General features: G+C 35.9%; 2 protein-coding genes across 2 annotated transcripts; one reads left to right on the top strand and one right to left on the bottom strand.

The window, feature by feature from the left end:
* Positions 1 to 1,542: 1,542 nt before the first annotated feature.
* Positions 1,543 to 3,217, top strand: LOC110618615 (cytochrome P450 77A3). The gene has a single exon (XM_021761791.2). It carries the CDS (start codon positions 1,627 to 1,629, stop codon positions 3,154 to 3,156), a length of 1,530 nt encoding a protein of 509 aa, XP_021617483.1. The 5' UTR covers positions 1,543 to 1,626; the 3' UTR covers positions 3,157 to 3,217.
* Positions 3,218 to 6,481: 3,264 nt separating this feature from the next.
* Positions 6,482 to 18,120, bottom strand: LOC110619246 (lysine--tRNA ligase, cytoplasmic). Its single transcript, XM_021762554.2, has 17 exons — positions 17,858 to 18,120; positions 17,600 to 17,675; positions 16,505 to 16,573; positions 16,227 to 16,392; positions 16,037 to 16,130; positions 14,243 to 14,328; positions 13,297 to 13,406; positions 13,154 to 13,216; positions 10,095 to 10,220; positions 9,730 to 10,012; positions 9,530 to 9,626; positions 9,284 to 9,440; positions 8,712 to 8,855; positions 8,563 to 8,631; positions 8,337 to 8,480; positions 6,810 to 6,861; positions 6,482 to 6,674 (listed from the first exon to the last, which is right to left on the bottom strand). Exons 1-17 carry the CDS (start codon positions 17,950 to 17,952, stop codon positions 6,667 to 6,669), a joined length of 1,839 nt encoding a protein of 612 aa, XP_021618246.1. The 5' UTR covers positions 17,953 to 18,120; the 3' UTR covers positions 6,482 to 6,666.
* Positions 18,121 to 23,716: the final 5,596 nt, after the last annotated feature.

The raw sequence follows: 23,716 nt of genomic DNA, 5'->3' as shown, positions 1-23,716 counted from the left end.
TTATTTTGGCATGTACATATTAAATAGAGTGAGTTATGAAGGTCATGTAAATCAAAGAATAGTAAGATGTCAAATAACAGTTGATAATGTTGCATGTGTTTTTCATATATGCTACAGGGTAAAATGTGGATGAAAAAGAGGAGACTCTGCAAAAATTTTGGTTTAAACATTTACCTTAATCGCTTTATAAAATTTACTTGGACTATCTAAAACTTGGTATTTACAGATAAAGAAAATTGTTTAGTCTTGATATGTCTAAAAGGTATAGTTTGTGACAGACCTTGCTTTATCTACACTTGATAGGGTAAGGGGTGTTACAGTAAGGATGTAATCTGAACAATGAGATAGATCTGCATACTTGGAGGTTGCCTATATTTATAGTTGTTAGAAGTCCAATTTTGATAAGGTTTTGAGATTCTAACAAAGTCTTGGTGGGACAAAAATTTTGTGTTTAGCTCCATTTGAGTTTTCTATTGTGTAAGAATTATATTTGAATTAGGACCCAGCCTAAAGTTTTAAGTGGAATGTTTGAATACATGTCTTGTTCATTTCGGGTTTCGACCCATTGAGGTTTCGACCTTTCGAATTCTAGTCTTTCGAGTTATAGGCTTTGGGTTTCGGTAAAACTATATATAAAAAATATATAATAGTTATCTTAGAACTACTAAATAATTTGGGTTAATCATTTTGGTTGAGTGAAAAAATGGGTTCATAAGTTATTTAGACTAGTTTTAGTCGGACTGTTACTATTGATATCAAAGCCATATTGGTATCAAAGTCATCTTAAATTAGAAAAATTGTGCGGAAGTAGTAAGTTTGTGAGAAAAGGGCTACCCGTGAAACGAGGTAGAGCAACTTAAAACACTAATAATGAACCATAATACTAAGAGTCAAAACCTAACTTAGTAATTGTATTTGGAGTTGCGATGAGCATCGCAAATATATAACTAAAACACTATTAGATAATTTGGATTAATTATAAGTCAAATGAAAAATGAGTTGAAAAGTTATTTAGATCCGTTTTAGTTGGGTTGTTATGATTCATATTAGAGCCACACTAGATTAGTAAGATTGTCCGAAACTAGTCATTTTGTAAAGAAACGGTTATCCATAAGATAAAGTGGACCAATCCGAGACACTTACAAACTATAATACATATGGTTCAATGCTAATTTAGCAATTATATTATATTCAGCATAGTAAGGTTGTGACAGAGAATCTCACGAAAATTAAGTGGAGAGATTGTAATGTCACGTCTCGTATTTATAAGAAAAAAAAAATAAACGCTAAAAAATTATTAAGCATTTTGGGTGCGTGTACAATACTTTTAAAATTTATAAAGCAGCACGTCAGCCTAATTAATATGTCTACCTAGTGTAAGTTTAAATTAATATGATGAGTATGTGTATTAGATACGGTATGGTTGAAGAAAAAAAAAATTGGGGGCGGAAAGAGTCAAACTTGGAGTAGAAAATGTGATGATTATTAATGAAATCCCAACTGCAATTTCAAGCACTTCCAATTCTTAAATACCCTCTTTTTCTTACCCACTTTACCTCATCACCTCGTCTTCCTCACCTATCCTTTTCGTTCTGTTTCAAGCTCAAGCTCAATCACATACTATTGATGGCTTCTTTTGCCTCTTATTATCATCATCTCTTCTTTACCATTCTTGCCTTGTTCATTTCACTTCTTATTTTCTTGCTTTCTCGCAAAACCAAATCTAAACGCTTGAATCTTCCTCCTGGGCCTCCAGGTTGGCCCGTCGTCGGCAATCTTTTCCAGGTCGCTTTCTCCGGCAAGCCCTTCTTTCAATATGTGGAAGATTTACGTCCAAAATATGGTCCAATCTTTACTCTCAAGATGGGAACAAGAACACTCATAATCCTTACTGATTCGAAATTAGTTCATGAAGCACTCATTGAAAGAGGTCCTCTTTTTGCCACCAGACCTCCCGAAAACCCTACCAGAATCATCTTTAGCAGCAATAAGTTCACTGTCAACTCCGCCGTTTATGGCCCTGTGTGGCGGTCTCTGAGGCGGAATATGGTGCAAAATATGCTTAGTTCAAGCAGGATTAAGGAGTTTCGAAATGTAAGAGCAAGTGCAATGGATAAGTTCATACATCGGCTTAGAACTGAGGCTGAAGCTAACGATGGAGTTGTGTCCGTGCGTAAAAATGCTCGATTTGCTGTGTTCTGTATACTTTTAAGTATGTGTTTTGGGCTTGAAATGGATGAAGAAACAATAATCAATATGGATCAAGTAATGAAATCAGTGTTGATCGTTCTTCAACCAAGAATCGATGATTTTCTTCCAATTTTAAGTCCATTTTTCTCGAAGCAAAGGAAAAGGGTGTCTAAAGTTAGAAAAGAGCAAGTTGATTTCGTGGTTCCTTTGATCGAAAAACGCCGGAAAGCTCTGCAAAATCCAGGATCAGACCCAACGGCAATAACATTCTCATATTTAGATACCCTTTTTGACTTAAAAATCGAAGGAAGAAAATCATCTCCCACTGATCAAGAACTGGTCACCCTTTGCTCAGAGTTCCTCAACGGTGGGACTGACACGACGGCGACGGCAGTTGAGTGGGGGATCGCACAACTTATCGACAATCCCACTGTTCAAGCCAAGCTGTACAATGAAATAAAAGAGACAGTGGGTGACAGAAAAGTTGACGAGAAGGACGTAGAAAAAATGAGATATTTACAGGCAATAGTAAAAGAATTGCTACGTAAACACCCACCAACATATTTTCTACTGACCCATGCAGTAACCGAGCCAACAACTCTGGGAGGCTATGATATTCCAATTGATGCAAATGTAGAGATCTTCTCCCAAGCTATAGGGGAGGATCCAAGAATTTGGTCGGACCCGGAAAAGTTCGACCCAGATCGGTTTGCCTCTGGAGGAGAGGAAGCGGATATAACCGGTGTGACGGAAGTGAAAATGACACCGTTTGGTGTAGGGAGAAGGATTTGCCCTGGTTTAGGGTTAGGCACTGTGCATTTGCTTCTGATGATTGCAAGAATGGTTCAAGAATTTGAATGGAGTGGTTACCCATCTGATGAGAATGTGGATTTTAGTGAGAAATTTGAGTTCACTGTGGTTATGAAGAATACTCTAAGAGCTAAGATCAAGCCCAGGATTATTTAAGGTTTTTTATAATGCTAATTTTTAATTTTTATATATAAATTTATGAGAATTTCTATAGTAATTTCAGCTATATTCACTTATAAAATGTGGATTATTCTTTATATTAAATAATTTTAAATAAGTTTAAATAAATTAATGAGAGCACGAGAAGCATTATTTATATTTTAAAATTCTGACCACTGTTAATATTTTTTGAATAAATTTAAATAGAAAAGTAAAATTTAATATTTTTAATTTTATTATATAATTCTGGGACAAATTTTCCATCTAGTCTATTTTATTTCCTTAAGAGAGGCAGGACCACCAAAGCTGCGGAGACGGCAGCGTCCTTATTTAGCTGAGTATCAATTAATGGTGGCCGATTTTTTCAAATTGAATTGACAATAAAAGGTCATTAAAAATTTGAATTAACCAAGAATTGCCCACTCACACTAAGGAAAAGTCTTATCACAATAAAAGGTCATTAAAATTTTGAATTAACCAAGAATTACCCACTCACACCAAGGAAAAGTCTTATCACATCATTCTAGGGAAAGGGTGATACCATATTAACATATACTATTATATGGTATTTTAGGGATAAAAATATAATTTCATAAATAATATTAAAATAAATTAATATAAATTAAAAATAAATTAAGTATTGTGTTAAATATTTTAATTTTTTTATATTATTTATTTACGAGGATATGTGATTTTAAATATATTAATGTCTATTTTTATTACGAATCATTTTATTCTTTCGATTAATCCAGTTAGCTATTGTAAATTTATATATTTTTCAAATCATGAATTTACTTTTCATAGACCATCTCGTCTATAAAGAAAATGAGAATTTTTATAACGATTATATTAATGATAATATATAATTATTATTTTATTTTTAAAATAAAATAAACAGTCTATTTATGAATTCACATGTTCAGTTTTATTTTTTGTGATTATTGTGAGACGAATAAATGAATGTTGCTCGTTGATTTTATTGTTTGCTTATATTATTTTGATTAATTAGATTATTTGTATTCATATAATATCATATAATTTTTAAAACTGACTTGATTTGAAAGTATTTACGGTCGCATGGGGTGTGATTAATATGCTAAATCAATGAAAATGGGTAATATGTGAATCCTATTATATTTTAGATAAATTTTTAAAAATTTTAAATTAATATCATAATTCAATTAAATGATATATACACATGGATGTATGGTAGAAATTACTCAAATAAATATATGATTATTTATTTTGTGGGTTAGAATTTTTCAGGAGTAAATATATATTTATATCAATGCATGGTTATTTTAGCATTCTTGTATGCTATTATATGTAGAATTACACGATAATATGTAATTTCCCTGCATAGACAAATAATATATCAAAAAGCAACCAACTTGATTTTTCTCTTCCTATAGAAAAAAGGAGGATATTATTTTAAAAAAAAAATTATACGCACTGGAATTTATACATCCGATTAATATATAAATAATATATTAATCAAAATTATAATAAATTTTACATATAAATTTAAATAAATAACATTATATTCATCAGATAAATAAGGCCATATGCCAATAAAGTATAATTTGATTAATATATTATTTATATATAACGTAATTTGTATTAATAATTAATTTTAAAATTTAAATGGTAGTTTATTATAACGGTTTAATTAGTGCTAATATAACGGTTTTTTAGCAATAGAAGATAAGATTTTGATAAGATTTTATTATTATTTTTTAAATAAAACAACACTTTAATCTCGTTTTTGGTTGATAGCTCACTCTCTTTTTCTCTCTCTCTTCTCTTCTACTCATCTCACTGTCTCTCGCGATCTCACTCTCTCTTCAACTCATCTCTCTCTCTTGCTCTCGATCTCTCTCTCCCTCCCTCTCACTCTCCCTCTCCCTTCCTCTCGACTCTATCCTTGAAGCGAAGTTAGTGTTATTAATTGATTTGATTTATTTTTGAAATTAATGGATTTGATTTGTTTCTTTCTTTCTTTTTTTCTTTTATTCTTATCAGTGTTTTATGAGTCCTTAATTGAGAGCAAAATGAGAAATTAATTTATATATTCAGTTATTGTTGTTTGAGTGATGGACTTTGGAATAGAAAATTAGACATGATTGTTGGCTTTAGTATTTAATTAGGATGAAAATGGTTTTTATTTAACTTCAATATAGGAATTTTGCACATAAAAATTAATTTGCAAAACTTCTAATAATGTTAGATTGGGTCTTCCAACTTATTTCTATATATAATGCCCATAAGTTGTTTGTTAAAAGTTCAATTTCTGGCTGCTTTGATGGAGGGAATGGCTATATTTGGGTATTACCTTGAATCTGTTTTTATGCAAGCTATTTGCTATATTAGGTTGAAATCCTAGTTTGAATTGGTTGAATCCTTCCTGTGAATTGGTTAAAATCCTAGTTTCTGGTTGCTATATGTTTGCTATATAAAAATGGCATGCTTAAGATCATTATTATATTGTTAAAATTAGATTAACAATGGTCCAATGAATTTATTATAAATGCACTTGCTCGCAAAAATTGCCTGAAACTCGATGATAATTTGATTATTTGAGAATAAGTGGAATCTTGACAGATTGCCTTGGAACAAGCTGGGGAGAAAGATCTTTTTCCTTTTTAATATGATCATGACAAAAATTTTCACATTATAAAAGAAAAAATTCTTGCTATTTGATGACTCAGAGTACTACAATCCGTCAATCTTCAACAATAATATGAAAAGATGGATGTTGAAGAGGAGAAAGATCTTATTCTTCCCATTGAATTTCTTTTTTGAAAGAAGTTAGTCCCTTAAATATCCTGTGGAGTACACACTTCCTACTTTGAAATATCTTTTATTTAGTTAATTGAAATTCCTATCCTGTGGAGTACACACTTCTTACTTTGAAATATCTTTTATTTAGTTAATTGAAATTCCAGCCCTTCTACTTCGTGGCCAGTAGCAATTAATTATCTCAAGTCCATTACTTGTCCTAAAATCTTGATTCTTTTGAGTCTTTACTATTTTGCTAGCTGAGACTCTATCTATGGAAATTCTAACCAAAAGTATAGTAATTACTTCATTTTCCGGTTCAAAATTCTATAGAAAGAATAGTAAGAGAAGTTTGCAGTTACTTTCTGCAAACAATAATGTCCTGCACTAGAAATAAACTTAATCTACCAAAGTAAATTTAAAATGTTTGCAAGTTTTGTATGGCTTAAAGTTTTATAATTTCTTCTTCTTCGTGAAGACGCTTTGGGATAAATGATAGATAAAAGAAAAAACATGAGCGGGAAGATGAAGCAAGAAGAGGATAGGTAACAAATATCTCGTATAAAATTATATTTAATGAGAGCATTTCATAACATTTCACATACTTTTAACAGGCAGTGTCAAATGATCATCCCCAATAAAAATTGAGTTGGCGCAAAAAATGAAGGGAAGGCAATATGGTAAAATTTATCAGCAGTTGACAGCAACTTCACCTCTGTCTCCAACTCATCAAGTTGCTGCATTTAGCCCCCATTAAATACATAAAATTAGATCAACCATATCAAGTGCCAAGCAATCTATGTTCGACATTTGGATCAACAACAACAATAATCAAAAGCCAATCACAAAAGCAACAAAAGATTTTGAATTACCTTTAGCAGGAGGTTCATCTTGAGGCTTCATAGATGGGAAGAGCAGCACCTCCTGCCAACATAAAACCATGTATGAGATTGAAATTTCAGCAAAAAATCACATCCTTCCACTTACACACAAGCAAGGTTTTAAATAACATAATGGCCATTATTTAATGAAATTTCAGTTTAGCTTTACCATTACTGTACCACTATTATTTAAAGGATTCTTTCATACTGCATCCATTAGCTTTACCATTACTGTACCACTATTATTTAAAGGATTCTTTTATACTGCATCCATTACAAATAAGTAATGGCCTCAGCCGATTTTTTTTTTTTTTTTTTTTTTGAAATATAACGATAGTTACATAAATGTATAAATGCCACTACTTTTTCCAGCCTGAGAGCCTTTGTTTTTCATTTTAATATTTTTGACATGAAGGACAGCAGTGGAGGACCCTATTTTTTGAGCAGAGAGTTGGCACGGGTTGTTTATTTTACTTTTTCACCTCATTTCTGAGGTCCTGACGTACTCAAGAAAATTAATCAATGAGAAATATTTTTCTAGTCAAGTGAAAAAAAAAAAGTCATGATAAGGAAAATATTTCTTTTTTTAAAAAATAAGTTATTTTCTGAAGTTTACCCATCTTACTAAGAATATCATATATATATTTATTAATATTCTTTATTTTTTAAATTATAATAAAAAATAAGTGATTTTCTCAGAAAATATTTTCCATATGCAAATTATTTTCCGCATACAAAGAGCCTTAGTTTCCCTTCATCTTCTCTCTAGGCAATTAAGTCATTTTCTCGCAACTCTCACAATGTTCTCCACAATCAACTCAAGTGAAGTCCTTATTTCTCTACAAACTTTTAAGCTCAAGAACATAGGTCATCAAATGAATAGATGGAATTGAAGTGAAGGAGAGCAAAGTGGCGGAAATTATTTTTTTTTCTTTTTCTAATTTTTAGCTACTATTTGAATAATTTTTTAGGTAATTTACTGAATAAACAAATAGAAATAGTACCAAATAAAAGTTTTATGCTTTAATAATTAGATAAGTATTAGACTTGATCTTGGGCAATATAAAACATTAGAAAAATAAATAATCATGAAATTAACTCTGGATATCAAATTGCATAAATTAAATAATAAATTTGAAACCTAATTTTCAAATTAAATGCTTTATTTCTTACCTTGTGTAATTTTCATAAATTAAGTAGTTAGTTCTTTACTATCTACATAGTTATTTCAATTTTAAACTGACTACTCCTAATGATATATAAGAGATGAATTTTAATTTTTTATTTATAATATTTATATTTATTATTTACTTGTACATCTTCATTTTAATTAAAGTTTTGAAATAGTTGTTAATTTCATAAATTTTGCAAATCTTTTAAAAGAAGTGCACAGGAATAGTATGGTTCGGCTGTTTCTGTTTCCATTATTTGCAACCAGTCATGCTCAATGTAAAACCCATGCGTGCACATATACAGAGAAATAGAGAGGAAGCGGGGAGAGAGAAGCATAGCACAAACCTTGATATTCTGGGAATCAGTTAACAACATAGCTAGTCTATCGATACCCATTCCCCAGCCACCAGTAGGGGGTAACCCATACTCAAGAGCAGTGCAAAATGTTTCGTCATAAGCCATTGCTTCATCATCGCCTGATTGTCGATCCTAATGTTTGGAGAAACCATCAGACAAGTTCAGAACAAATTACTGAGAATACAGACTTCAAAGGCTGCAAAATATTTAGTACCTTGAGTTGTTCAGTAAATCGCTGACGTTGTACCACAGGGTCATTCAATTCAGTATATGCATTGCATAGCTGAGAAGTTACAGAATATTAACATGAGCAGAATGGATAACAAATCAAAAGTATAAATCCAGAAGTTTGACTGCAAATACCTCATGCTTGTTCACAAATAATTCAAATCGTTCGGTCAAGCCTGGTTTCGATCTATGCCATTTTGCCAAAGGACTCATAATTTCAGGATGATTTATGATGAAGGCAGGATTCACACAAGTCTCTTCCAGGAAGTGCCCTACCAACTGTAAGCACAAATATAACAAACATTATACAGCATAAGCCTACAATTGGTGCATCAGCCCCTTCTCATGGTTGATTGGCCAAAAAATTTTATATATATATATATCAACATGATAACCTATCTCATGAGTAATTACTCTTAAAATAAATAATTAAATGTCAGTGTATCACAATGCGTGTAATACTAGAGCATTTTATTTGGAGGTCGAACCATATAAAACAACCCATGATCTGGAACTATAACGCTCACAAAGAAAATAAAAAGGATGAGATTTTTATTTTAAATTGAATGGGAAATACCAGAGCTACATTCTAAGCATATGATGCATATTGATGGTAAAAGTGGCACTGCATGGCAACACCAGGTCACCAGATATAATCCTAATTACTACAATAGTCTGTTTAAACTAAGCCAGGAAAGAAGATTTACTTTGTCTAACAGACGAGCTGTTGTCTGCGGAGGAGGACACTTGACATCAAACCTTTCACAAGCAGCAACAAGATACTTGTTAGCTTCATCACTGGAAAGGTCCTTTGGAATGTTGAGGTTGGCCATCTTCTCTAACTCCTCTATCATATCAATCCGTCTGCACCAATGAAACAATTATTTGGCTCAACCCCAAATCACAATTTCACACTTGTGATAAAAACTTGTATATGAGCACTGACTATATACCTAAAAGGTGGTGTAAAGTCTATCTCAATTGGATCATTGTCAAGCCCATTTGCGTGATATTTAATTTTGTAGCCCCCTGTAAGTTCCTTGACCATTCCTAATTAAAACATACAAAGAGCAATAAGCTCAGATTTATAATTTTTTCCAATGCAAAAGAAAAAAAAAAAAAAATTTTGCAGCACCCAAAAGCTCAGCCTTACCACTCAACAATCTCTCAGTTAGTTCCATCAGGTCATTGTAGTCCGCAAAAGCCATATAAAATTCACAGGTCGTAAACTCAGGGTTATGAGTCAAGTCAATACCCTCATTTCTAAATTGTTTTCCTATCTCATAAACACGATCCAGACCACCAACAACTAACTCTTTAAGATAAAGTTCAGGTGCAATACGCATGTAGAGCCTCATGTTCAGCTCATTGTGATGAGTAACAAATGGGCGAGCAGCAGCTCCCCCAGCAATCATGTTCATCATGGGTGTTTCAACCTAAGGACAAAACCTGACATGATCAGTAAGGTACAAACAACCATCAGATCATAAAACTTGAAACATCCAGACAGATACCAACCTCCAGGAAATCAAGGTTGTCAAGAAAGCTTCTAACATATGATATGATCTTAGATCGGGCCTTGAATAGCTGTCGAACCTCAGCATTCAACATCAGATCTAGATAACGTTGACGATAGCGAGTTTCCTAGCATCATGAAAAAAAAAAAGGGTTCTTAAATAGATGGAAAGGAAATTACTGGTGATGGAAAATCCCACTCAAACTATTCCAGTTTTGCATTGAAAAAAGAGCAGAAAGTGGATTTATAAGTCATAACCAAGCCTTCATAATTGTTGAAAATATGGTAAAGTTAAATGTATTTTTTGGTCCATGTACCTATAATATACTAGAAGTCGATGAGAATGTAGGGTGATGCTGTAGTCTAAATATTGTGACATAGGTTTAGATTAGAGGTAGATGGGGAGAAAAGTCATGTACATTGTATAAGAATAGGATGGGACAGGAAAAATCCAATCCAATATCTAGTGTGTTTGTGTGTGTCCATGCATGCACGCACGAGTGTGTGTGTATAAGCAAGGCAACTTCTATCCTGTTGCTGCCATATGGCATTTTCCATGCATAGATTGGCCTACTAACTAATGGAATTTCCTACACTTTACATATAATTACCATTGTCTTGTAAAGCACTGGTTCATAACATCATATCAATTTTCATTTTTTTGATAATCATTTTCGTACTTCTACTTGGTGTTCACTATTTCTTTAAAGTAAGCAACGATACTTGAAACTCTAAATCCCAGTTACACCTACAACTATAACAATAATGATATTAATCAAGATATGCTTGTTCCTGGAAGCAACCAAATCCAAAAGGTGGAAAGAAAATAATTTTCTCAAGGAGTTTCTAGCGAGAATATAGCAAAAGGGAAATCCATTAGACAAGAATTACAATATAATAGAATTGGATGCAGCGGATTTACTAGCTAAGTACACTCGTTATTGCCAAATTTATAGGAAAGGAATCAAGTGTGCTGCGAATTTGAGGATGCATATGAGAGCTCATGGAGATGAATATAAGATTAATGCTGCTTTGACCAATCCAATGAAGAACAGTAGTATGGGAGGTAATAATAAGGGAAAATTACTACTTAGAGAAAGTAAAGAAGATTCAGAGCTTGTGGTATAAGATTCAGAGCTTGTGGATAAGCTCGGTGGTTAGTTGTCTTTCTTCTTTTCCTTCCCTTGACTTAATCTAGAGGTTTCTTCTCAGATTTTTACCAGATCTGAGATCAGATTTATTTGTTTAGATTTGTGTTCTTCATTTCTTCTCAAAATTTCTGCTCATTTGAGAGATTTGTATTCATCATTTTTTTCCCATTGTTTCTCATTATTGAGGTTGAAAGATCTACTCTTTTTTGGGGCATAATAGTGAGCATAACAGCAACTTAGGGTTCTGCATCTGCTACAAAGAATCAAGAAGGTAATGCTACATTTACTATGGATTTTAATCATCCCTTACACGTGCTTCCTTCTGATACACCTGGATCTAAATTGGTTTCACATGTATTATAAGATCCTGAGAAATTTAGTTCAAGGAAACAGTTCAAGATTCTTCTTTTGGAGGCCAAGAGCAAAATAGAAATGGTGGATGGATGTGCTAAACCTGTTGAGGATTCTGATCCAGTGTACTCTCTGTGGAGATGTAATAGCCTAGTCAAGTCTTGGTTGATCTGTGGGACTGTCTAAAGAAATTGCAGACAATCATCTACTTGCCATATGCAGCCTACCGGATTTGAACCAGTGAACAGAATCGAAAGTAGAATTGATGGAGAAGAGCTTAGCAGCCGTATAAGAAGGATTAGTAAAGCTAAGTGCCGACCGTGATCAACAGGAAAAGAGAACACTTCTTCAGTTCAATGAGATTAGTAGCACAAACTATAAGCTCTATGACTCTAAGGTTAAGAAGAATGGAAATGGGGTAAAAATCACAGTAAAACGATAACTCGAATATAAGATGGGAGAAGTGAAAAGAATCAGCGATAATATCATGCCATAGAAATTACTGTTGCATAAATACATTGTTATCATCATCAATATATATGCAACTTAACTAGAGGAAGCCAGAAAAAAGTTTAGGGAAGATAAGCAAGGAATGATTCAAAGGATTCCCATGTTCACAAGCTTTTTGTTAGGAGATTTGAATAACATGTAGTACCAACTACTAGAATAGATTTTGGACAATGGGAGTACGAATGAGGAAGGGAAAATCATTCTAGTGTTTGCTTTGGCTCATCATATAGTTTTGACCAAAACTTATGATGTGGAGGAATTAAGTGACACATTCATGGAGAATTGGGACTAGCAACAGGTGAAGCAAACGAGGAAAGGAAGGGAACCCAAAGTGCCCAAAAACAGGGCTGCAGAAGAGTGCAGCACACCCCAGGGTGTGCCAGGCAGCCTGCAGCATGCCCCCAGGTGTGTGACAGGCAGATTGCAGCTCCTGCCTCCAACTTGCCCTAGGGCATGGTCCCAGGCACTCCAGCTTGCTAGGGCGTGCTCGACACAAGGGGCAGCAGCTATTTTCCTATTTTGACTTGGATTTCTTTCTTTATTATTCCTATGTTATTTAGACTTCCTATTAGCTTTACTACTATTTCTAGATTAGTTTTAAGAGCCTTGTTTTATTTAGGAAGCTATTCTGAAAATCATACTTCAGTTAGAATTAGTTTATCCCAATTTTGGTAGAAGTTATCTTTCTAAATTATAGAACTCTAATCCTATGCTAATTAGGGGAAATAAAACTCTGTAAATAAAATATCTCTATTAACTTGTATTACAGCAGCTTTTATTCAATAAACGAAAATACAGCAGAGATTCTTTCTCACAAGTGCATGTGTGAAAGTTGCGTAGCTTTGCTGCGTCATAAACAGAGACATTTGTCTCCAAGTAAAGAAAACCTTTAGTAATTGTGCTTCAATGTGACTTGAGGAATAAATTCACCAAACTATACAAAAGAATGTAGTTAGTTACTTGGCAGAAGTCTGAAGGTGTAGTTTGCCAACTAATCTAATCATCTAATTGATTCAAAAGTGATGTTTTCTTTCATTATGGCTAAATACCTGATCTTTTAAAGTATAAGCTTCAGGATTCCTGGTTTGACCTGGGGCCCAGATGTCAGTTCTCTGTAGAACAAAATACATCCCATTACAAATTGTATCAACAAACATAAACTAAGCAAAAACTAACTTTCTTGTTTCTTCACCTTTACATTGGGATTCTGACCAGGTTTCTCCCTTGGCATCATATGCAGACAATGAGATAAAACCGTAAAAGATCTTGGAAAAATACTTAGCTCTCCCCTTTTAGTTTTTCCTAACAAAATGGAAGAAGAAAATGGATCACATGAGATAAAAATTATTTTCTAAGAGTCCATTATATAGAACAGGGAAATAACATCAACCACTAGCATAAGTTTGCAAGATGCCGCCAGAAAAGACAAGTCAATCTGACTTCTATGCCAATAAAGGCATCAATATACAGAAAGACTTCAATAAAATTATAAAATCTAACCAAAAGCATAGGAAGATGAAAAAAATTGAAACCACGCAGACCTAGAAGTGGAAAGAAGATCTGGACCTAATCAATCCAATCAAATCTTTGATTGTCATGTACTAAAAATGAATTGTCACAGCCATACAAGAACTTAATCATAACATGCTTTCCATTCTTACCTCTCCGTCCCTAGATAATGCAAGGATCTAATTAGTTAGAAAAGAGAAATAGCCACTTTCTCAAATTCCTATGTAAATAATAAAACTAGAATATTATTTTGAAATTCAGAACCTCCCAAACTTGTTCCCCAGCTTCCAAATTTATACTAATATTGGAAATTTTCTAAAACACGCTTCTCTGTTTTCCAACTCTCAGTAACATATCACCACCACCACCATGTCTAAATGAATTATTTTAGCATCCTAGAATGTTTTCTCAATCACAAATGATAGCGACGCTAGTTCACTATCATTTGTTAATTACACATTATAACAACCTTAGACAATTAGGAAAAGCAAGATGTGCACATTTTCTTACTTTCCAATGAGAACTGGAATAGAAACAAAACAATATAAAAAATAATAATAAAAGAACTATTTCTTCCACTGAAAAAAACAATAACACAATGAACTAAAAGAATAAGAAACAAATTAAACCTGGAAACCCAATGACACCAACAATATCACCACGTTTCACGCTGGAGTGAAACCTCGAAAATTGAGCTTCATCCATGCCTGACTTGCTGACATTTGTTATAGGGGAGGAAACCTCTTAGCCAATTCAAAAGAAGGAGGAAACAAATAAAGAAACTAATGAATGAAAATGATAGCAAAAGATAGCATAGAACTAAGAATTTCACTCTTGGGGGGGTGGGGGTGGGGGAGGAGGAGAGAGGGAGGGGAAAGGGAGAATTGAAATGTCAAATAACATATTCATTAGCTTATAATTTCATGTTGATAAAGATATGCACAACAAGTATCAATCAACATATACAACCAAGCATAGCAATGAGTATGTGACCTTAAATGCTTCAATAGAAGAGGATAAACATCATATATAACACTTATCGACAAGGTAAAATGTAAAAAGACACTAAACGTAGAATCAAGCATCTAAGCAGTAAGCAAACATGCAAACATTAAATAGGATTGTGCAAAGAGGGCACAATTTTAAATTCCTAAATATTGGAATTTGAAAAATATAAGTACAGGAATTAAGAAAAACAACTTAAAACATTTCTTCATGCATACATAATCTTTAGAAATTACCTATTATTTACAAATATAGTTGGCTATACATATTTAAAGCTTCAAATCAAAAACACAATATTGCAAACCAAATTAGCCTAAAAAATTAGCAACTGGAAAATTAGTAATCATTAGTGATATTAATAAAAAAAAAAAACTTCGACAGTTTCCTATTTCTAACCTCATAGAAACACAATATGATAGAAATGATTATCAAGGACCAACTACAAAGCCCACAATTGGCTGCAGGCTGGTACATTCCAGAAAAAGAAACAGATTGGATGAACACTAAAGAATTCTGTTATCCAGCTGTAAAGGGAATTGGATGTTTCTAGAGAAAAACTATAAATAGATGGTTTTGGAGCACAGCAAGGCATCATTGAAAATTAATAAAGTTTTTCACTTTAGGCTGGGTGAAATAATCATTTGTAGGGCAGTTATCTGCTGAAGGGGAAGACTTATATAGTGTTTATTGCCATAGTCTAATACTTGATATTTTGAATCTTAATACCAATTTGGCCTTCTGCTCTTGAATCTTTGTGTTCATTTTCTGAGATTGATTTAACTAGCTGTGCTTTGAGATTCTAATCTCTACCACAATATGAAAAATGGCCTGAAATCTGAATAAAACAGAATAACCAACAAAGCAGTCTTGCATAGAACAACACTAAATATTCATTTCATAATCTCCTTTGATTCTAAAACATACTGATCGCGACCTAATAAGTAGTAATGTCACATTAAAAGATATAAATATCCACCTAATACATCCAGCAATTATCTATCAAAGCAGCCATACTAGGTATAGAAGTGCCTCACATGTCAACAGTGCCTTGACATAAGAAAAAATACAGCAACATTTTTCATACATTATATTAGAAAATTTCCTTAACTTCCACCTCTATATGCAATCCACATCACATTGTTAACCAATTGACCAACAAGAGAACAAGAAATGATATAACAATTTCAACCACTAAAGCCCGAAAACAAGATTAATGTGGCACCTATAAGAAAATTTAATCGAACAGCACAAAATGTAATAAGCTTTTTGCCTTCCAATAAAATAATTCAGCAACAGAAGGTCATGACCTAGAGCCTAGCCCACCTGCTTCTCCAAAAGAAGAAGAAAAATGAAGGAACTATAATACAAATTAAGCAATACAAGTATTAAATAAATAACACATAGAAATGAGTAGATACCTCGCATCAGCCATCACTTGGACTTTAACATCGCCACCATGCAAATCATAAAAGAATAGCTTTGATGAGGAGGATCGTTTCTTCATAATTCGACCTAGCATGAGAAAAAACAAACATAAAAAAAATCAACACTATGAAGCATGTTCACATATATAATACCAAGCAAGACAAAAGCGCTGGTTTTGGGCACCAGCCAAAGATTCATTGACATCCTCAACATGCTCTCCATTGCTCAAGCCTCCATACTTTTCTATAAATTCTACAATGGACATTGAAACAGAGAATTTATGAGGATATGGATTTTTTCCTTCAGCCTTCTGAGAAGCAAGATATTTCAGCCGATTTTCATAGTATTGCTGCAAGTAAAACAGGTATAACATCAAAAAGTGGACACAGATAATCTCATGCTCAAATGATTATATTCAAACTACAAAGTTATGCCTAGAAATGAGACATAGACTTACATACCGTTGGGTCCATATCCTCATCATCAGCAGCTGCAGGTTTCTGAACATGGGTACTAGTCCTCTCTGCAGCCTGGAGACGGGTACATGTGCACATTTTTTATGAAATAATTTAGAAAGAGATAGATAAAAATATGTTAGAAAAAACAATCAATGACAGAGCATGAACAAAAGCTAATATTAGCAAACAAATCTTTACATCAATTCAGCATGAAATAAACTCAGTCTACAGTCTAGACTAAGACTGAGGGACATGGAGAGAAAATAAAAGAAAAGAAATTGGGCTCCAATTTCTCTTTTTTGGGCAGTAAATAGAGGAGATAAATGAGGAGAAAGGAGGATAATAGAGGGGAAATCTGATTTCTAAAATTCTCTTATTTTTCTAATCATATTGGAGGGAAATGGAGAGAAATGCGACCATAATTATTAAATTACTCAAATGTCATTATTTCTATAGTTAGGAATGAGAAAATAATTGAGGGCAACAAATTGTTAATTTCTCCCTTTTTCTTAAGGTTCCCATTTACAATTAGAAATATTTGACTTCTCAAAGACGCAGTGCAGAATTTTTTTGCAGGAAATTTGGCCATTTTGAGAAGTTTTGCAAGGCAAAGCAAAATCATATATGGAACCAAAATCAGACGACTAATTAGCAACACGCTAACTACACTGATGAACAGGAGGAGGATGAGGCTGAAAACGCGTTCATGGCTTCTCAACCCTGTCTACGAAGACGCATCCTTGAAAGACTTCTCCTCCTATTTTAATAGGTTATCCAAACAACCCACATGAAATTACAATTACATTCTTTTCTTTTCTCTTCATTTCTCCTGTTCAACTTATCCTCATTTCCACAGAACAATCAAGGATCCAAACAAAGGGTAACTAAACTCACTGCCAAAATGCACCCATAAATCATAGCCTATTGCCTGATAACAAAGTATCATTACCCAATTGCCCAATTACTGAAACAATATTTTGAGTACGAAGAAGCAATTGTATGTTAAACATTGTAATTTAGAACAATTACTCTAGGCCTCGTAAAACAAAAAAAAAAATGAAAATGAAATCAAAAAGCCAAGAAGAAAAAGCAAAATACCTGTCTGGCTTTCTCCTCCTCCTTGCGTCGTCTCTCTTCCTCCCTCTGCTTATTCTTCAATTCCTTCTTGCGCGCACTGGCCAAACCATCAAAGCAAACACCCAAACCAATCACCAAATAAAAACTTAAAAACTAACACAAAAACCCAAGCTTCGGATACAAGAACAACTAATGCCAAGCCAACCAAAATACATTTAGTTTTTCAATTTTCGCAGCAGCCAAACAAAAGAAACTTAATCATAGTAGAAAATGACTCACTTCTTGCTGACAGTTTCTCCTCCAGAAGCTGTAGACTCGGCGTCCATTGATAAATTAGAGACTTGTTTCGCTGTTTCGTCGACAGAACTTTCCATCTTCGCCTTGTTTTTTCCGTCCTATGAGAACAGGAGAAGGGTTTTGCAAGTCCGGTGTGAGACAGAGTGAAGATGGACTGGGTTTTATATCCCCATTGTTAACTTAACTAGGGTTTTGTACTCCGATTCCTTATTCCCTACGACTTGTCGTGTTAGAGATTCAAATTTCAGTTCGTTAGTCCAGGTTTTCTTTTCTCCATTTTATATAAAAGTCTAATAAGTTATGTATTTGTTTTAATAAATGTTTCCTCTTTCATTATCAATATTATATGTAATAAATGGGAATGGAGAATAATGGTTTGTTTAACAACAATTTATTCAAAAGAGGAGAGCGCATGCGAAGAAGACACTGTTTTTCTCCATTTTTTATGTTTTTTTTTTATTTTTTAATTTGATTTATGATGCTACATCATAACCGCTAAAAGTGAAATATGAGTTGTTGTTACAGGTTCTCCTTCCCTTTCTTGTTTCGAATTTTTAAATCAAACTCTTGTAACAGCAGTATTTAGCATACCAATCTAGTTTTACCTCTTTTTTCTTGATCAAGTATCTTAATACAGCATAATCTGAATAAACGATGACATCTGTCCTAAGTAGGTAGGACCGAAACTTTTGTAGTACAAACACCACTACTAGCAATTTTTTTCTGTTATGGAATAATTACATTGTGCAACATCTAAAATGCGTGAGGCATAGTGAATGACATGAGGAGAGTTACCTACACGCTGTACCAATACTGCCCCTACAGCGAAGTTGCTGGCATAACGCATAATCTCAAAGGGAAGATCCCAATTAGGTGGCTGGATGATTGAGGCTGTGACCAGCAGCGCTTTGATCAAATCAAAGGCTGATCTGCAATCTGCATCAAAGTCAAATGGCACATCCTGCTGAAGTAATCTGCACAATGGCTGCGTGATCTTGGAGAAACCTTTGATGAACCTTCAGTAGAATCCGGCATGGCTAAAAAAAGAGCAAATTTCTCAAATGCTGGTTGGAATAGGCAGGTTTTTAATGGTGTCTACTTTGGCTTTATCCACCTCTATCCCTTTTGCTGAAGCGATGTGGCCTAAGATCAAACCGTGGTTAACCATGAAGTGACATTTTTCATAGTTTAAAACCAGATTTGACTCTAAGCACCTTTGAAGTATCTTCTCTAAGTTAGCAAGGCATTCATGGAAAGAGTTACCGTACACCGTGAAGTCGTCCATAAAGACCTCAATAATCTTCTCCAAGAGCAGCTATAGGAGTTGGTAGATAAGGGTTTCATCCGTCCAAGTACCTCACCCTGGGGTGCTCCAGTGCTGTTTGTCAGAAAGAAGGATGGATCCCTTAGACTTTGTATCGACTACAGGCAGTTGAACAAAGTCACTACCAAGAATAAGTATCCTCTACCCAGGATCGACGATCTATTCGACCAGCTAGCAGGAGCAGGTTGTTTCTCTAAGATAGATCTGAGATCGGGTTATCACCAGCTGAGAATCAGGGAAGAGGATGTACCTAAGACAGCTTTCAGGACCAGATATGGGCATTATGAGTTCTTAGTGATGCCGTTCGGGTTGACTAACTCCCCTGCAGCATTCATGGACCTCATGAACAGAGTTTTCAAAGAGTACCTGGATCACTTTGTTATTGTCTTTATAGATGATATCTTGGTGTATTCCAGGAATGCAGAGGAGCATGCCCAGTATCTGAGGATAGTTCTGCAGACCTTGAGAGAGCATTACTTGTATGCCAAGTTCTCCAAGTGTGAGTTCTGGCTAAGGAGCATTTCATTCTTGGGGCATATAGTGACAGATCAAGGTTGTGATACCCGGCTAGACTCCGGTATCGAAATTCCTACCGTCCGGTGGAATCTCGGATGTCGGAGATCTCTAGAAGGGTAGAATCATGTTTTATAAAATGTTTTCATGTTTTTAATGGTTTTAAAGTATGAAACTAAATGAGTTTTGCATGAAAAGTCTTTGGAGGAAAACCCAGGTTCGGCCGCCGAAAGTGAAATTCGGCCGCCGAAAGTGAAATTCGGCCGCCGAACATGCATGCGTTTTGGAGGCACGTTAGGCCCCCGAAAGCATGAGTGAGGGAAGTCAAGGTTCGGCCGCCGAACCTCAAGTTCGGCCGCCGAACATTGCATGGATGCGAAGGCGCATTCGGCCCCCGAACGTGGCCTGGCCAGCCACCTATAAAAGGGTCCCTTAGCCGAAAATGGGCGAGCTTTTTCTCCCCATTTCGGCCAAGGTGAGCATTCCGCCATCCTTTCCCAAACTTGAGTTTTTCCTTCCTTTTTCCATGATCTTTACAAGTTTATAACTTTGGTTTTGAAGATCTTTGAGCTTAGAACGAGTTTTGGAGCTTGGAGACCAAAAGTTGGAACTTCTCCCATCTCCAAGTTTAGATCTCCTCAACCCTCGATCTTCAAGAGGTAAGAGCCGATCTTAAGCTCCTTATGTGTTTTAAGTAAGTTTTGAGTAATTTTATGGGGTAGAATGGCATGTATAGGGTTGTATGAGTTTTTAAGCAAATGTTAGGTTTTATGTGATTTATGAACAATGTGGCATGTTTTAAGTATGCTTGAAGTGTTGTAGATGGGGTATATGCTTGTTTGAGGCCCCTAGAAACTTGTATGCATGTTTTGGTTAGAGTATATGCTTGATTTGTGGATTTGGGAGGCAGGAGGTTCATGTGAACCAAGTTTCTGCCCGTTTGGCAGAAACCAGGTTCGGCTGCCGAAAGAAGTTTCGGCCGCCGAACCCCTCTTGTGGAGGCAGCATTCGGCTGCCGAAGGTGCCCCCGAAAAGAGACTTTCGTCTCTGTCTGGGACTTTCGGCCGCCGAAGGTGCCGCCGAACCTACCTGAGTTTCGTCTCTGTCCAGGACTTTCGGCCGCCGAAGGTGCCGCCGAAAGTGCCCTGTTCAGCCACTTCATGCATGTCTCTATGTGATATTTTCAGGATGTTTTAGGGGGTTTTTGGGGAATGTATTAGAGTTATGTTTATGTATGTTTGGCCCCTCATTGGAGTCCACCTGTGTAGGTTCGGACCCGAGGAACCAAGGACCCCAGCAGTGAGCCAGCTGCTACAGAGTTGTCAGAGTCTGCCAGATGTGAGTGGAACTAAATTTAACCTTTTAAATTAAGAAATGAAATGCCTTTATCATGTTTCATGCATCATGATCATATTATAGGTTGTTGCATTAGAATTCACGACTATGCCGCATTGTATTGATTGTGATAGATGATAGTGGATGGACATTAGGATGATTCATTAGCCTTCTATATACGAAGTCCTGTGGTGCCCATAATAGGGCCGGGCAATACGAAGACCTGTGGTGCCCATAATAGGGCCGGGCAATGACTCCGAGTACGAAGTCCTGTGGTGCCCATAATAGGGCCGGGCAATACGAAGTCCTGTGGTGCCCATAATAGGGCTGGGCATGGAGTTGAGGGATTTTTGAATCAGTCCATCCGTGGTGTGAATTGTTTGTGCAGTGACGCATTTCATGATAGCATGTTTTAAATATTCTTTTTACAGTTCTACTCACTGGGCATCTAGCTCACCCCTCTCCCCTAACCCCAGGTTTGCAGGTACGGGATAGATAGAGAAGGCAAGAAGAGAAAAAGTCATATGTATGTAATAGTTAGCTTGTGGACATGACAATGGTATTATGATGATATGTAAAAGATTACAGTATGTATGTAATGAGGTTATTGAGGTTAGAGTTGTGCTTGACCACAGTATATTGTTAATCCCTTTTTGTATGTACATGATCTTATGTTATGATGTTTATGTAAACTAACTCAACACAGATTGTTTTGCCTTTGAGGCTTGATGAGATCCCACAGAGGGACTATGTTATGTATATGTACAGAGTATGCACAGGTTGAGTTAGTTGATGACAGTATGTATGGAGAAAAGTTTTATCTTTTTATGTTTATGGTTGATCATGTATGGGACTAAACATGTTTACAGGTTATGTTAGGCTTGCTACGGGTCCCGGCGGCCTTAAGTCGACCCGGATCCTAGCGCCGGTAGCGGTCCGGATTTTCGGAGCGTTACAAAGGTATAGCAGTAGATCCCAAGAAGATAGAAGCTGTAGCCAACTGGCCTAGACCCACTACAGTGACAGAGGTCAAGAATTTCTTAGGTTTAGCAGGCTACTACAGGAGGTTCGTTCAGGACTTCTCTAAGATAGCGGCTCCTATGACCAGATTAACCAGAAAGAACCAGAGATTCACATGGTCTGACCAGTGTGAAGAAAGCTTTGAAGAGTTAAAGAGAAGATTAACTTCAGCACCGGTGTTAGCTCTGCCTATTAGTGATGAGAACTTCACAGTGTTCTGTGATGCATCCCGAGTGGGATTAGGTTGTGTGTTAATGCAGAATGACAGAGTAATAGCTTATGCTTCTAGACAGCTGAAGAAGCACGAGCTGAACTATCCTACACACGATCTTGAGATGGCAGCTGTTATCTTTGCACTCAAGATGTGGAGGCATTACCTCTATGGGGTGAAATGTGAGATCTTTACAGATCATAAGAGCCTACAGCACATCCTGAGTCAGAGAGAGTTAAACTTGAGGCAGAGACGGTGGGTAGAACTGCTCAGTGATTATGATTGTAAGATCCAGTATCATCCGGGAAAGGCAAATGTTGTAGCCGATGCCTTGAGCCGGAAATCACTAGGCAGTTTGTCCCACATTACAGCAGAGAGGAGGCCGGTGGTGAAGGATTTCTACAGGTTAGTTGAGGAAGGGCTACAGTTAGAGTTATCTGGTACAGGTGCTTTGATTGCACAGATGAGAGTTACACCCGTGTTTCTGGAGCAGGTGGCTCAGAAACAGCATGAGGATCCAGAGTTGGTTAAGATTGCCAGGACTGTTCAGTCAGGCAAGAGTGAAGAGTTCAGATTCGACGACCAAGGGATTCTCCGCTACGGGCATAGACTATGCGTACCAGATGACATCAGTTTGAAAGGAGACATTATGAGGGAAGCTCATAATGCAAGATATAGCATTCACCCTGGAGCCACCAAGATGTACCAAGATCTGAAGAAAGTGTATTGGTGGCCAGCAATGAAGAGAGAAGTGGCACAGTTTGTGTCATCCTGCGAGATATGTCAAAGGGTGAAGCTAGAACATCAGAAGCCGGCTGGAATGTTTAACCCACTACCGATTCCAGAATGGAAATGGGAGAACATAGCCATGGATTTTGTAGTGGGATTACCGGTGACGTCCAACAGACTAGACTCCATATGGGTGATTGTGGATAGACTGACGAAATCTGCTCACTTCATTCCTGTCAGGAGTGGCTATTCTGTGGACAAGCTAGTGCAGGTGTATGTTGAGGAAGTTGTGAGGTTGCATGGGGCTCCTGTTTCTATAGTGTCTGATAGAGGACCCCAGTTTACCTCCAGATTTTGGCGAAGTCTGCAAGAGGCTATGGGCACAAGGTTAGACTTCAGCACTGCTTTCCATCCACAAACTAACGGACAGTCAGAAAGGACCATCCAGACCATAGAGGACATGCTTAGAATGTGTGTGCTAGATTTTGGCGGTTCTTGGAGGCAGCATCTACCATTAGTGGAGTTTGCCTACAATAACAGTCATCATGCTAGCATAGGGATGGCTCCATATGAAGCTTTGTATGGGAGGAAGTGCAGGTCACCAGTTTGTTGGGAAGAGGTCGGAGAAAGGTCCCTAGCAGGGCCTGAGTTAGTAGAGATCACCAACAGAGTAGTACCCATCATCAGAGAAAGGCTCAAAACTGCTGTT

Source organism: Manihot esculenta, chromosome 7, assembly GCF_001659605.2.
Source record: "Manihot esculenta cultivar AM560-2 chromosome 7, M.esculenta_v8, whole genome shotgun sequence".
NCBI classification, from domain to species: domain Eukaryota; kingdom Viridiplantae; phylum Streptophyta; class Magnoliopsida; order Malpighiales; family Euphorbiaceae; genus Manihot; species Manihot esculenta.
This window is presented reverse-complemented; position numbering and strand designations above follow the sequence as displayed.

Excerpts from the sequence above, each read along its gene's own strand:
- LOC110618615 (XM_021761791.2), top strand. The coding sequence starts at position 1,627 with ATGGCTTCTTTTGCCTCTTATTATCATCATCTCTTCTTTACCATTCTT.
- LOC110619246 (XM_021762554.2), bottom strand. The coding sequence starts at position 17,952 with ATGGAAAGTTCTGTCGACGAAACAGCGAAACAAGTCTCTAATTTATCA. Across the intron at positions 17,676-17,857 it reads GGAGAAACTGTCAGCAAGAA|TGCGCGCAAGAAGGAATTGA; the intron begins GTGAGTCATTTT and ends TGGTTTGGCCAG. Across the intron at positions 10,221-13,153 it reads CTTATACTTTAAAAGATCAG|GAAACTCGCTATCGTCAACG; the intron begins GTATTTAGCCAT and ends TCATGATGCTAG.